Source organism: Limanda limanda, chromosome 3, assembly GCF_963576545.1.
Source record: "Limanda limanda chromosome 3, fLimLim1.1, whole genome shotgun sequence".
In the NCBI taxonomy this organism is placed as follows: Eukaryota; Metazoa; Chordata; class Actinopteri; order Pleuronectiformes; family Pleuronectidae; genus Limanda; species Limanda limanda.
The window spans coordinates 14,953,675-14,970,088 of record NC_083638.1 but is presented as its reverse complement, the minus strand read 5'-3'; the positions used below and the strand labels follow the sequence as shown (position 1 = coordinate 14,970,088).

Here is a 16,414-nt window from a genome sequence, read left to right as displayed (position 1 = left end):
TTCAATTTTTTATTTGACAATCGTTTCAATAATTTGACTGTCTACCAAACCTTCACATACATGCAGTTCACTCCCCATGTTTCTCATACAATGCCCAGACAAACACAGTATTGTTTTTTATGGCTTCTATAAAGATAAAAACTGACATAATTAGGAAAGTAGGGCTTCAAGAAACAACACGATGAGATCCACTGGGATGGAAGGCTTTGATTTCGGGGCAGTGGTTTATGGAGCAGGGAGAAAAAACAAGCCGCAGTTTGGCTGTAAACAAAGCAAGAGATTTTTGATGTGAGCATGTCCTCATTGAGGCTGGAAGCTCTGTGGCCTCAGATAGCCTCCGTGTGGTGAGGACACACTGTGGTCCCTGCGTATCGCCTGAAATGACAATAGGGCGAGCGCGCAGGGTGGAGTCCCGACGCACTGCCAATGCTACGTGGCTTCCCACCTCTCTGAGCAGAACAACAACATGTGAGAGAGGCTATATTCAGCGGGATGACGGACAATCCCCTGGTCTGCTGCCACAAAAGAGCCCTCAGCCGCCATGTGCCGTCACCATTTGTCCCTATTTCTGACATTTAGATTGCCTAATCCAAACAGCTGAGAACATTAACCCTGGTTGTATTTTAGCAAGCAGCAGCCAGGACACCCGGCCCACACAGCAGGGCAAGCACAGACTTGTCAAGTTAAAAAGGGAATGTCACCAAGTTGTAAACACTTCCTGTCAGGAAGGGAGCACTTCCTTAATCCTGGAACAACCAAGCCATTCCTTATTTTCCGACTGCAGACACTGGCTTCTTCTCTTACTTCTCTCTCCAGGCACCCATTACAATAACAACTGATTTTTAACTTCAGTTGCAAAGGAGTAAAAAGTTCCGAGCAACATTACAACAGGTTCATAGTTATTTAGTGGATCCATTTCTCATTCAGAAAAATGCATGGAATGAGAGTCTGGAATCCCACTGGAGGAATGTTCATCTTCCAGGTGGGCACTCGGATCACAGCTCTATTAGTGTGGTGGAAGTCTGGCTGCTCTCTGTGACCTCTACTATATTTCAATGCAAAATTAAGTATTTGGTTTTAGTGTTTTACAGGAAACAGTTTAAGGATTTCGAAGTTGGTAGATTTGAAAACATCTCTGAGGGAGGGAACAGGTTGTGTCAATTGAGTGAATTAAGGCTACATCAATACATTCTACTATATTTTCATTTGAAAACTCCACACGAGTCTTTTGACGCAGATCAGGTGACCACTCACGTAACTACTCGTAATAGCTTATCTCCTACATATGTAACAGTTGTATCATTATAAAATGCAGAATTTAACTGCACAACAACTAGCAAAGACAGCAGGTCAGCAAAGCTTGTAATTCATCATCCATGTTGTGTTCTACACTGGTAGCTGAGGCTAATACGTTTTAGCCTCAACTGGGGGCAGTGTGGACGGCACGCCATGCATATTTGTAACTTGGAAAAACTGAGCTTGTGCATCAGATACCATCTTTCAACCCTTACAACCTGAATTTGTTTCTTTTTCAATCTGTGTGTTACAATCTGCGATGCCCGTCCGGACCCCCTAACCCCATCCTCATTCTAGACTCAGCAACACACATACATACACAGTAATTTAACAAAACAGAGCCATGTGTCTACAACTCCCTATTGGCCAGAGCTGCAGCACTCGTCTGCAGGCTAATTGTAACCTGGTGGAATCATGTGACTGATGTTCCGGTGCACGGCTAGAAAAAGCAAGCACTGAACACAACAGACTCCATCGGGACCCTTTAAATTGCAGAGAAGGCTCCCAGATGGAGGAGAGGAGGAAAATAAGCAAACAATGGCCAAAGGCCCTCGTTTCGAAGACCAGTAACTTTCAGGCACATGTGGTGGGATGGTTGTATTTAAAAACCAAACCATGATGACTAGTGATTCCACTCAGTGAGGCTGTACTGAAGGGCTGTGATGTAAATGTAACACGATTTGTACTGTCACCAGAATGATATCTTGATGAAGAGCCAAACCTCTCTGTGCTCAATTGAATAAGCATTACATTATGGCTTCCAGTCCAGCATATCCACCGGATGACTTCATCCTGTTTCATGGAGAGGTGGGGCCTAAACGTGCACACACTAGAAGGCTGTGCACCAGAGAGCTCCTTCCTCCCTTTCACAGTGCCCTTCCAGGATTCCTGTACAGGTCACAGGAATGCACTGCGGCGCTCCTTTTTCTCAATGACAGTGAGACAAACAGTGAGTATAAAAAAGGTCTGACATGGAAAGAAACAATTTATTGTCGTCTTAGCGTTGAGTCATTACCGCTGAATATCTTCGAATGACTTTGAGAAAAATGCCTTGGGTGTTTAAAATAGCTCAGGAAATGCACAACATTCTTTGACACCTCAGTGAACAGTGGGTCAAACTGGACGCACAAATCTTGGCGCTTTTTGGCCACGATACCACCGTCTAGACTTTACTGTTGTGTGTGAGAGCAGCTGCAGCAACACACTGTCTTAGTGACTTACACAATTCATCACAATTATTGAAACAATTATGTGCTTGCTTAAGATGTGAGTCACAATCTGCCCACTGCTGATGGTAAGAAATTTGTCACTGCGGAGCAGGATTAAGAAAAACAACAGCTGCACAATGCAAGACACACACAATGCAGCTTTCACACATTATGTCAACCTGGGCATGACATTGTCACAGTGGAGAGAAATCACCTTAAAACAGTACAGCTATGCATTATTCCCATCGTGTAATTATTCTGCAGGGATTATTCAAATTCAGAGGTTTTCAAAATTATCTTTCATTTGAAAAATATCACATAATGTTCGACACGATCACTTTAACTCAGCCAAAGAGCTCAAGCGCACAGGTTTGTGGAAGTGTACAGCAACAAAGGACACATCCTGCACCAATCTGACAGTTTAATCCACACGGGCCTGCTATCAACCTCACCAGCCTCTGCCTGATACAGAGAGGGAAAAAAGAGCTGCACTTAAAATGGGTGATATAACAAAACATGATGGCTTTTGATGTTTTCATTCATTTTCTGGTTCCCTCAAGAAAAACCAATCTTGCAGACCCTGGTGGTATTGACATTATTGCTTGACATTTCTTCTGTCGCTGGCAAAGATGAGAGCATGAAAGGGCCGCTGGGATGCCTTCATATGGCTGCGCCCACGTCAGGAGTGTCGGGGTGAAAGGCCAAGCGCAGATATTCAGCGTTGTGGGGGGGGGGTGAAGCTGAGGCGGGTTCATCCGTGCGCTGCAATCTGACGGCCAATCAAACGAGTCTCATCTAACCATGCTGGAAGACTGTAACTTAGAAGGTGTCTACTGAGAAGAGGGTCCGTCAAATACAAGACTTCACCATCTCAAGTTCAACCTGATAATTAATAGTATATCCAAATGGACTCAAAAGCAAGAAAGACACTTGCTTGCATTATCACTGCTTTTGCATGGACTTGTATTCTATGAGTCAGACATATGTTACCATTAAATAGTAAATTGCCTGAATGATATTCAAATCAGTTTGAAAAACAGTAACGGATTCAGCATGGTTAGAGATATTTTCTAAACCCTGGCTGATACTGTAATATGTTGACAAGCTTAAATGTGTCATATCACCATTTACATTAACCCAATTGCTATAGTTAGACTGAAACATTTTCAAAAATGTCAAATTAAACACCTTGGCCATTGACTGTAGGTCTTGGTACTGAACTTTTACTGCACCAAGCAAACCTTTGAAGCTTCTATCAAGTATTTGAAAATGCATCATCCATCTTATTTGAAATTGGAAAGACAGTTTTTTATCTATATTTTCTTACCCAGCCATATTGGATGTAACCCCGGACAAAAGGCACTTTCAACATATTCAACAGGGCAACCAAAACATATCAAGATAAAAAAAAAGGATTATTTTCAAAAGAGAAAATCTTAATAACTTAACTTCAAGGTCAAATGCACCAGTGCACTCCACTTTTCTTAGAGAAGACACAGAATATACCAGACAGACTCAGGAGAGCAAATATATCCAGAGCTTTCATGAAGGATGGTGATAAAAATCAAAATGACAGAGAATCTATTCAAGCAGAAAAGGGCAGGGTATGTTTTTGATATATTTTTCTTGAGACAAGGAATGCAGGAAAATGGGATTTTGCTTCTAGGAATCAGTTGATGAGTCATGAGCAAAAAACAGTACAGGACTTTGCCTTGCCAAAATCTGATGAATTCGTCTTTGACCTAAAGACCTAACTTTCCGGCAAAATTTCGCTGAAATGCCAAATAAACACACACACACACACACACACACACACACACTATCCAAAACACAACCTTCTCAGCAGAGACAACAATGGTTTCCCACTTTCAGCACAATCAATTGAATTGCTGAACCGGGTTTGACAAAAAAAGGTGCATGGGAGGAGTAGGAAAATAGGCACAGAGGAAATCTGTCAATCCAGATGCCTCTTGTGGGCTACACAGCAACTGTCTAGCTGGCTCACAGGATCAGTGAGTCAAAAGGACTCTGAGCTCTAAAGTTAAGATTGTAACAGCAGCCTCCCCCAGGTGCACACACAGATACTGATGATGACGGGCTGCACTTCACAAGGATGCCGCAGCCTGTCAGATCCGCACTGCTGCTTTTGTTTACGCATTTCCAAGTGGAGTCCGCCGTCACTTTCGGGCGTCCTTGAGAGAAGGTAGGTTAGTGCTGAGTAGAGCGATGAGCTGGGAGATGAAGCCTTTAATTAGCTCCCAGGCAGGATGATAATTGATCACCTCACTCGGCTTACTCTACCATGAAGGTCTCAGCATCATTAAAAACAAAACACATCACAATGACTTCAAACTACAAGTAACAATGTGCATAGAAATAAAGCTCCTTATGATGACGGCAACTCCAAACGGAAAGGAAAAAACCTCTAATTAAATTAAACCTCTCAAGCAATGAGAGACAAAACAAAAATGGAATGGAGCAGCGAGAGGACATTTAAAAAAAAGTAGGCAAAACATTAGAATTTGCAGAACACATCAAGATGATATCATTGTATAAATAAACGTCTTTATCTTTGTTGTATTACCTGTGAGAGCCTGGTGAATTGAAATAGACTTGGTGAAATTCACTTGATGCTGCTATTGGCATTTCAGGCATTAGCTGAGCACTGATATAATTAGCATTCATGAGTCAAGTAATTAAAACATCGATGTAACCAAGCACTGCTGTTGAGACACTTGACTCTCTCATTCTCCAGCAGGCAGTATTAAGTCCGTGCGAGTGCAACATGTAGAAAACACTGGAGAGCTACACTTTCACTGCTTTAAGACTGAACTTCTGACACTTTTCTGAAATAGGAGAGGATTGTGAGATTGCAAATTTCCGAGTCAGTTGCTTCTGACATTTTCCTGAACCTGCCGGTCCACTATTAAAATGTCATGTGAGAATACAGCAGAAATTCACTACGAGTAAGGGGGATGACGTTATTAACACCCAATGGATGCAATTAGAAAAAGAAAAAAATTTTGAATAATGCAAATATCTCAGGAATCCAGATTTAAAATAGCTGCCTTAGTCATAGCAGCTAGTGTTTTGTTCTGGAAACAAAAAGACATTTCCGATGTGAAAAATACACGACATGTCCTACGTCCTGCATGATCTACCCAGGTACCTCCGCTCACTAGAATGTTTCCATATTTTTTCTGACGTTGTGAACACATCTGACCCGGACATCGTCCTGCTTTGGTTTTAATATGTGAGAGGGAAAACGACCGACGTGTGCGGACCCATTTCTGGAGTTCATGACTGAAAATGTTTACATATCAATGATAACATAAACTTTTAATTATAAATCAATGCCCAGGAAACATAAAAGTTCCTATGAGAGTTGGCAGAATACCAAATACTGTCACTTTTAAATTATACCTTCCTAAATATGTTGATAGAGACACCAAAACCTTGAAGCATCAGCAAAATGGATGTAATAATAGAACACTGAAGAGAGGAACACTGTCATCTTTTAATCTAATCTGAATAAATTGAAATCCACTAACTGCATTTGAGCGCAGACCTTCCCTAAGAAGATGTATTGAGTCATTTTTGTTCAGTCTACTTTGGTGCGTTACAATCGTGTGCAGGCTGATAATCCTGAGCTGGAGGTCCATTATCATGAAGTGCCAGACTTACAGTTAATGTCATTTGTTAAAAAAAAATAATAATTTCAATTAAACTGTTACTTGTATGCTATTAAATGTTTTCTTGTTTATTGCCTCAGCTGAGGAGACTGTGTTTTCACCCCCTGTCTGTTTGTTTGTTTGTTGTATGTTTGTTTGAGGGTAATCACGATTATGCAAAACTTACCGAATGGATTTCCACGAAACTTGGAAGGTTTGAACATGGGCCAAGAAAGAATCCTTTAACAAATTAGCCTAAGTACAACATAAATAATTGGATTGTTGCAAATAATTCGATCAAGGTCAAAGTGATATTACAGCTTCTACATGCTGTGCAGTAATTTGACGTTGCCTATACTTGAGTTTATGTGACTTATTGTATATATCAAACCTGATATAAATAGAACTTTTAATAAGACTTATTACATCTCCTTGAGGTGTGGTCTCCACTGAGAGCATTTTCTTCAAACAGAAATAAATAGTGAACAAATAAGTGCCATCACTAACATTGATTGGCTTCATGACTGATAAGAAGCTTAGGGTTTGAATGTTGTATTTGCATTGTGAGATGTTTGCCACGTTGGTAAGAGAATAAAAGAGATAAAGCCAAATTATACACTCATCAAACTCTTGATGTAACGTCTCTTGCCAGATTTTGTCTGGATGCCTTGGTCTGACCTGCTCAGTGGTGTCCATTGCCGCGCTCTGACTGTCGACTATGTAAGCAAATGATGACATATTACAAACTTGACTGTTGCTTTGTTGACAGGCCATGCATGGTCAACATGAGCACTTGTACTAGCAGCCATGCCTCTTGTCTTGTTGTCACCATGTAAGCTAAAAATGGTAGGCGGGCCCACTATGGCTGCAGGGAGTGGACGCAGAGTGCTGAACACACAAACACACACATGCAAGTCATAGGAAACACAGCTCTTATTAAAACGGCAACATTCTTTCAGACAATAACAACATGGGGTATTGTACCGTTTTTCTGACGGCAGGGTGTTGCGATACCTCTGATATCTATATACAGTGCAACACTAGTTCCAACATGAAGCATCCCTAAATAAGAACACATACTGTCCTCAGACACTATAGCTTTCAACACCAGCCTGAGGGGGAGAGTGTATTCAAAAAAGCAAACAGAGCGTCCTCCTACAGAGACTGTTGAAACAAGTGTCTATATAATTGGACAATCCTACATGGGGATACAGCAAAATGAATCCTCACCTTGAGTCCCTCTAACAAGGATTTACAAAGACTTATCATGCCCCAATCAGAAAAGAGAATCCGCAGCTTCGGGTTGAACTGTAATCCTCACAAAAGTTTCAACATAAAGACTTAAAAACACTGAAGCAACAGTGAGGTTACTGAAGAGCATGGTGACTCCCTGCAGAGGTTTGTTCATCCACCATTTGAAAATATATATAAATAAGAAGATAAACTCGTGTTCATACATAACCCCTTGACTAAATAAATGTGACATACTCTAAACTTGCCTATACTCATTCAAGATTGAGGTGACAGTAAATTAAAGACCATAACTCAGCAGCTCAATGATAAAAAAAACAGAACAGTCTTATAAGGTCAAGTCTAAACTGTGTGGTTAGTATAATTATCATTCCGGATCATACCCAACTGTCAACGTCTGTTAAAGCTCTTTATTGACACAAAATAGTTGGAAACACATTTTCTTAAAGGTGGCAAAACAAGGTCAGACACCTCCAGTTAACAGACACTACCGGGGGTGATGGTTAATGGGAGGGACAGGACAACAGGTACAAAACACACCAGTATTTTCAATTTTTTCCCATAACACCTCCGCTTTTCCACCACACCTTCTTTAATTCAGCCTTCAGCACCTGACAGAAGCCCTTGAACCTGTTGGACATATGGCTGAAGCCCACCGGTTGTCAATAGTGATCTTGCTTATCTGTAACCCCAGTCAGAGTGCAGGATATAAGGTATTCAAACCACTCAATATAATCCTTTGCCTTTCTGTCAAAGCCACATGGAGAAACAGGAAGGAGCAGAGGACACTGTACACTTGACTGAGGGCGAACCAAGCAAGCATCAATTAACAAGAGCCGACTATATAACCTGTTTAATCATCTTGAGCAGCTGCAGTGGCTGGGTGCCATTTGTAAATTCTGGTTTCCTGTTTGGTTTGCTGATAAAAGATAATGATATATATAAATACTTAACTTGCTAAACTAGCTGAAAGCAGAGGCTAACAGTACGCCAAGCAAACATCCGCACAGCAGACCGCTTTATGAGCTTTACCCTGCGCCCTCATCTCCATGCTGAGGGCATGTGTCGAAAAAAATATACATGACAGTAACAGTTGTGTTTTGTGTGATCAAAAGTCTTCCTTCACACAACACTCTTGTGACAGGTTGCAGACACTGTGGCATTTGAATCACAATGTTGAGCTAAAACCAACTGTGAGCCGGCCACAGGACACAGGTCAGGTGTGAAAGCAAACAGGATGAGGAGGAGGTGGAAGTAACAGGAAGGTGAAATCAAGATGACCGCAAAAATTTTGGAGCACGGCCGTGATTGAAGGCCTGATCCGAGGAGGAAACAGTGGCACACAGTGTGGGTTTCTTCCTCCTCCTCCGTGCGTGAGCTATGCAGACAGACACTGACACATTCCTCGGCAGGATCGCACTCATCATACAGTATGTCCTTAACCCCGCTGACACCGACGCGTCTCAGGTTTCTCCAAATGAACCTGCCGTGTGAATTCCTGAGAAGCCTGACGTGACAGCATGCTCCGAGGCACAACCTGCATGCATTCTGCCTGTGTGTCTCCACACTCACTTTGTGCTGATGTTTGTACAATGGGCTCCATGCAGGGGCCCACCATTTAGGGCGTCAAATAAAAAATAAAAAAAAAGCAAAAAGGGCACAAGATTTGAGCTGTTAGAGTCAGAGAAGCGTGCTGAGCAAACTCAAATTAGAGCCGTACATCCATAAACTCATCCCAAGTAATTTCCCCCTCGAGGCAGCAAGCACCACTGCAAAAGGAGAACATTCCCTAAATTGAGCCGTCTAGTTAAATAAGATGAGATTAAAGTTAAATTACAGACACTGTGGGTAAGTGTGGATCACGCTGTTGCTTCTGCAGAGACGCACACTCACTTTTCACCCAGTGGGGCACTGTCTAACTGCCATAGCCTGTAAAGTGGAACCTAGTTTTTTTGTGTAGCATTGGAAGGTAGATCTGCTGAGCTACTGTGCTCCTCCAAGATGTGTGTCAACAACAGGACCTCTCACTCCCCTGCAGCACTGATCACTCGACCTGACAGAGGTGTGGAGGTGTCGCAACCGGTGTTGCTGTGCTGTGACAACACGTTCTGCCGGTTGTAAACGATTCACTTCTTTTACAAGAGCTTCAGACTCACTCCATGTTTTTTTCTTTTCAGAAGATGAAATTGAGGCAGAAGCCTAAAGAGAAACAACAGTATTTCTGTTTTCTAGCCGGAGAAACGTGGAGACCTGTAGGTTTCTTACCCAGTTGGGAAATGTTTAGTGGGATTGGAGAGTAAACTCAGGTTATCAGAAAACTTAGTCACTGGGGAGGTTAGCTGGTAAGTTGTGTGTTTGACTCATAGAAAGTCTATTTGGCTAATGAGTATTAATTTCTCAAAACGTACTTTTAACAAATATCTTTGAATTGGTTGTATATATAGTTACTTTTAAACGATTTTGTTTTATTTGATCTGCTGTATTTGAGTTTAGATTTTGTGTTTTATCATAATGTTGCCTTTTATTTTGTATTGTAGTATTGTATTATTCTGCTTGCTGTCTTTGATGTTTTGTTTCGAAATGTTCTGTATAAAGTTATTTGTATTATTATTGGCTGTTTTAGGGACAAACTCCACTCACCTTCTCCTTGTTGTCGTGCTCCACCGGAGGGGAGGTGGGAGACTTAACGCTCCCGGCAGCGACCGCCTGTGTGCCGGGGCCGCCGCCGCCCGGAGCCGGGCTGCTCTTCTCGGTCGTTTCCACCTTGATGAGTCGGTGCTTGGGCGACACGTACTTGGTGTCCGGCGAGCCCACCGCGTTCGAGCCCGGCCCGAACGAGATGTTTCCTCCAGGAGTGTACGGGTCCTCGAAGTCCAGCTCCTTCTGAAGTTTGTAAGCGGCCAGTATGTCCGGCTGCGCGGGGCTCGGGAAGGTGGAGCCCGCCTGCTGGAAGCCACCGGGCACCGCGGTGTGACAGTGCCGGTAGTCCGGCTTCGGAGGCGCCGGAGGGGGGGCTTTGGTAGTTTTGAATCCCAGGTGCTCCTTGAACCACTTGGCCATGCTGCCAGTGCATCGCTCACAAGTCACCGAGTGTAGTTTAGTTCCACCTTTCCTGCCGGCGGAGCCCGAGTCCGTTGGTCCGGGGGGGGGAAGCAGGATCCCCGGGTCACCGGCGGCCAGGGCTCCGGGTGGGGGGGGGGTGCGGGAGCGGGTCGCCCGGTCCGTGCGGGCTGGAGAGGAGAGGGAGGAGAAGTGTGGCAGCCGGAGAGAGAGAGAGGGGGAGAGAGAAAGAGAGAGAAGGGGGGAGAGAGAGAGAGACCACGGGCAACTGTGTCACTCACTCACACACACACACACACACACACTCACACTCAGAGAGACACACACACGCTGCACTGACTGTGGCTGTTCCCTCCACGCTACGAACACGGGAGCGCTTGTGCAATAAGAACACGCCCCCGCACACAACCTGCCCCCCCCCCCCCCCCCCCCCCCCCAAACACACACCTGAGAACACTCACTGCCCCCTACCGGCCGTGCGGAACTCTGCTGAATCAGAATCAGAATCAGAATTCTTTTATTTGCCAGGTATGTTTGCACATATAGGAAATTGACTTGGTGTCATTGGTGCACTGAACATAAAACAACAATATAAAAAAACAACAATATATAAGAAATAGAATAAAATAAAATAAAATAGAATAAAGTAGCATAAAGTATATACATATATACACCAGTCACCTCTGCAAGAAAAAACAAATAAATAAATAAAATAAAATCATTATGATTATTATTGATATTATTAATATGATTTGTACTGCCAACATGACTTACTCCATAACTATCACTCTTACTGTTTTCGTCATAACAACCAGTCTGACAGAGCTTTAAGGTCCGGCGTATAGGATTTAGGAAGTCCCACCAGCAGAAACTGAATATAATACTGTTGATGTATAATCTGTTATCATACATTATGATGATGTTTTCATCAGTGTATCATAAAATGAAGCCAGGAATCCTTCTGTTTCATAACCGGAGAGTGAGTCTCCGGTTACTTTAGTAACTGTATCTGACCGGAGGAGCACCACAAAGTGGTCAAAACACTTGGAAGAGGAGGGTGAGGAGGAAGGTTTTCATTTGGCTGAAATATGCAACCTCACTACAGCGACACTCAACATTACACAACCGTTCCTGGTCTCTTTCTTCTCTCCCCACTTTTCCATCCATCTCTCCTCTCTCCCCTGTTTCTCTCCACTCAGCCCAACCGGTCAAGGCAGCTGTCCGTTCACATGGAGTCCGGTTCTATAGGCATCCTGCGGTTAAAAGTGCTTGCTGATTTTGGGAGCTGTTGAGTTTCTCTACATCACCCACTATTGGTTCCTATCTCCATTGTAATATATCAGAGTAATTAAAATCTTCATGCATGGATCATTACCCATTTAGGCTAGTCCGTTTGATTTATGTTGCATCTAACATACCTGCATATGCATTGATTGAAGGAATAAGCACTTGAAAAGAAAAGAAAAAAAAGCTTTCTCTTCTCATCCCTACAAACGACACCATGTGCTTAAAACAACTTGCTTAACGTGCTTAAAACAACTTCAGGGCATTGTCTTCCCATCCAATAAGACTCAAGGGTAAAACGTCCTCTGCTCAATGTCCTCATGTCCAGATGGCCACTGCAGACTGTTTTAATTGCATATTGCGTTGCAAATGACCAGTGGAGAGGGACGCTGGAGTCTGTATTAACACTGGACACTGTTGTAGCTCAGTTCATTATACAAATCCACAAGCAAGTTACAGAATCAGTGAATTGTTCAAAGCAACAATACAAGAAAAACATCTCAGCTTAAGTTGTTTTTCAATCCATGTGATGCAGAGGGTCAGGGCTTCACATGCTAAATACTAATTGTATTTGCAATCAGAGGATAGACGAGAAAAAATAATTCCATTTCCCCCTCCTTAACTTCCCGGAGACATATTCCAGCAGCAGTCTGCATTAACAGGAGTCATGGCTGCAGAGCAGTGGGTTTTTATGAAGCAATATTTCTCTTTAATAACACCAACACACACACACACACACACACACACACACACACACACACACACACACACACACACACACACACACACACACAGCCTTGAGCGAGTCACAGAGTACAGATCAGAGTTTAACCCTGACAGGCCCCTGGGAGAGACAACACCATGCTCAGGAGACCAGAACAGAATCTGCCCTGAAATTCTGCCATCATTGCACTTTGGGCATGCACAGAGAAATTTGACCAGTGCAATTTCCTTGCACTTTAAAGGGAACGATTTCACTCCCACACAGCCAGGACGCTAATCTGTTTAACTTGTGTATCGTACATAAAAGCTTTAAAAACAAAAGCTGAGGGGAAATGGGTTTAGATGGCCCTTAGTTTATTGCGGCACTGGTCCTTTGTTTCGTTGCCAGTTCTGGGCAACAAACAATCTCTCAGACACAAAAGAGAAAAGTGGGATCCAGCTCGCACGTGCTGTATTTCAGGGCTGCACTTCCCCGTCACTGCTGCATTTATCTGTGATATAAATATTGCTGGAGCTGCAGGGTAATAGCCTGTCTCTCGCTGTAGGTATTAGAGGATCTGCATCAGGAGCAGGTGTGTTATTTAGGTTACTGTGTCTGACTCACATCACAGATCCTTTTATTGCATTGCCACAATTGCATTCACCATTTTCCTCCAGCTGCAATCACTGACGCCCTTTAAAATGCAAATCCCGTAATCCACTACCTCGTAGGATACAAATAGTCCTCTTAAGAATCCTACGCAGGCACACTTCTTGCCAGGGAGGATTAATGTATAAATTTATAGGACTCGGAGACTATCACCAGACAGAAGAAAAAGAAAAACATTTTGCAGTAACAAGTGGAATGTGGTGTTTTTCCAGAGCTTGCCTCGAGTCAGGATTCTCATTTACATCAGCAGTGTTCAATGAATACGCAAAGTTGCAGACTGACACAATTTTTCAGTTTTTCTTTTTTGTCATTATTAGATTATGGTGATGTAATTCATGTGCATGCTTCTCAATCTCTTTAGAAAAAAAACCTCTATAACTGGTGCAACTACTCATACACGTTACTGTCAAATATATGAGATGGTTCCATTGTCATCACTGTGAGGAAACCGTTAATTACCTCTTCCTGTTTGTTTAATGGTCGGTTTGTATTTTTGTTTGCTTGCTTGTTTGTAAGCAAGGTTCACCACAAACTTCTAAACGGATTTCATAGAAACTTGGTGGAGTCAGGAAAGAACCCATTTAATATTGGTGCAGCTCCAAATCAGGGACAGATTCAGGATATTTATTACTTTTTTCATTTTATTTTACATCGTGAGATTGGGTGTTTTTCCACATTTTCATTGATTTCGTGTCATATAATTTATGGATCTTGAGGAAAAAATCTGGCACATTTAGCAAACTGCCCACTGTTAGTGTGAGCAATTGGTTGCAGCTAGATTTACTGTTGGGCCTTGGTGGAGGTATGTGCTCTACTGAGTCCCATTCTAGTTTTTATTGCAAAAGCTTTATGAGGCAAATTACCACAAAACTGATAATCTAGTTATATTATCTAAAAATGGCTGATGATACCTTGTGGCAAAAGCTACAAAATATGATCATCAGAGAAAAGTCCCAACAACCTCAACAGAGCTAATATGTGCAAGAAATGTAGAATCATCACCTGCTCTTCGTGAGTTCAAAACCATTTTAAAATCACTTTTTAATGTCTTTGCTTTTAACACATGCTTTTTATTCTCTACTATACATTTTTGTCATTGATTACCATGTTTCTATGTCTGTTCTTTGTTTCTTGCCACTACTTGTATTTATATTGGAAACATTTTTGCCCAACTTGACCAGGACTCCCTGGCAGAGGAGGTTTTGTATCCCAATGGGACCTTTATGGTTTATATAAAGAATAAATAAATAATAATTAAAAAATTAATTGCATTAGTCTCAATTAGTACCACCACGGACCCTGTTACCTGATGTCCCTATAGGCTGCACGGCAAACTGTCTTTCCATGAACAGTATGTGTCACTGAGTGGGACTCTGGTATGTAAAGGGCTATAATTTAAAAAGCATGCATGTACAGAGCTCAGATAAGATGACAGCTCAGGTCGGCTGTCGGGGAATGTTAATACCTTCAAAGTTTGTTTGACATGCTATGTGAAACATGTCAAACGTTTATTTCGTGGCTTCAGGGTTTTTAAGGGTCTGCTGGAAATTATTTAACACAGGGACCAGGTATTTATCACGAGGAGGAGTGAGAAAAATATTCTGAATATTATTTATCAGAATAGATCAACCACATGTTTCATTTCACAAGTCAGTGCTTCCTAACCACTGTATGATCTGGTTTCCTTTCTGCAGTGTGCAAGTATTTAAAACACTCTTACATACTGCATTTTATATTATTACTATATTTTTCACACCACAGTTCAGATACTTTGTGTTGTTGTATGCTTTCAACACAGTTGTGCCTTGTTTTGTTGCCTCAGCGGTGAACTTTGTAGAATGTCACATCTAGGGAGGAGGCAATAGCATGACTCAGAGAAAGCCGGTAAAAGTTCAAATCAGTTCACCTTCATGAAAAGCCGGGGTTATGGCAGGACAGGAGGGCGTGGCAGGGCCGGAAACAACATGGGAGTTAGCACCGTGGACAAGGCAGACAGAGCACGAATGAATTAATGAATGAACTGTGACACAGGATGCTTCTGAATGTAATAATAACAGAATTCATGTGCTGTATTGTTGCATTACCATTGCACCAGTCTGAAGGAAAGCTGTCACCAAGTTCAGCTGGTGTGTTATAATAGACGACAACAATGGCTGTAACTGTGTCGAAATTATGCAGCAGAAAAAAATGTACTGTACGTGATGAAATGCTGAGCAAACAACCGAAGCACGTTGTACAACTGGATGTTTTAGTTCATTTTGTCTGATGTCTTTTCACAGGGGAACAAAGGAAAGCCCTGGATGATAACACAATAATGTTCTGTAGAGAAATAACATAATTTTTAGAAAATACATTTGGCTGCAAAGACAGATTTTTATGCTCACACTGACACATACTGAAACAAAAACCTTGAAATTAATCTTTGGGGATCTATGATCTTGCCAAAATGGCAACGGAAGCACATCACTGGTGTTAGGATACATTTTGCTTTCACATACAAAGTAATCAGAAAAAAGTAAAGTAAATAATACATTTTCTATCGCTTATCCTTTGAGGGTCATTGGGCGAGATGCAGGGAACCCACTGGACAGGTCCCCAGCGTCTCAACAGACAAAACATACAGAGACAAACAACTCACACCCAATCCACCACCGTAACCCAAAGAACAAAGACAAAACACAACCAGGTAAGTACTTATAACTGGATAGATTTCAATCCTTTTCAGCTGTAATAGAATGACAAATAATATTTTTTGGCAGCAGCAAGTATAGGCTTTCACTGTCTGCTTTAGTTTTTTTGGTTTTCTCCCCTGTCTTTCATGTTCACAGTATTCCCATGTGGATACAGACACACACACACACACACCAACGCACATGCACACACACACACACACTCTATGCCCTCACCGCTATGGGTTATTCTAATGAATTCTATTTTTAACCCAATTCAGATTCGGCGTCTGTAAATCATCCAAATGCGCTTTCAATTTGTGCCTTTTCTTACACATTCATTATTCATCAAATATTTATACCCTGTCTAGTAAACACGCACAGCGGTGGTCTCCATGGGAACATGATTAACTGATTTAAGCAGTTGCTGGACATTTGAAGTAGAAGCTATAAAAAAGATTTGTGCTTTGCATCAGGTGCTGTTTTTCCCTCTTGATATTCAAGCATTTTGTTTTTCTATCCGGGTCTTCAGACTGAGCAGGTATGAGCATCTTTGATGTCGTAGATTTCTCCAGACTGTCAACGACTGTACCACTGGGGTCC

General features: G+C 42.2%; 1 protein-coding gene across 4 annotated transcripts in view; it reads right to left on the bottom strand.

Moving 5' to 3' along the window:
- The window catches only part of zgc:158464 (uncharacterized protein LOC791139 homolog), a 98,624-nt gene extending 87,820 nt beyond the window's left edge, over nucleotides 1–10,804 (bottom strand). For all 4 annotated transcript variants that reach the window (XM_061068093.1, XM_061068096.1, XM_061068094.1 and 1 more), the window contains exon 1: nucleotides 10,067–10,804. In XM_061068093.1, the coding sequence (XP_060924076.1) occupies nucleotides 10,067–10,486 (420 nt within the window). In that variant the 5' untranslated portion in view covers nucleotides 10,487–10,804. The remainder of the gene's footprint in view (nucleotides 1–10,066) is intronic.
- Nucleotides 10,805–16,414: the final 5,610 nt, after the last annotated feature.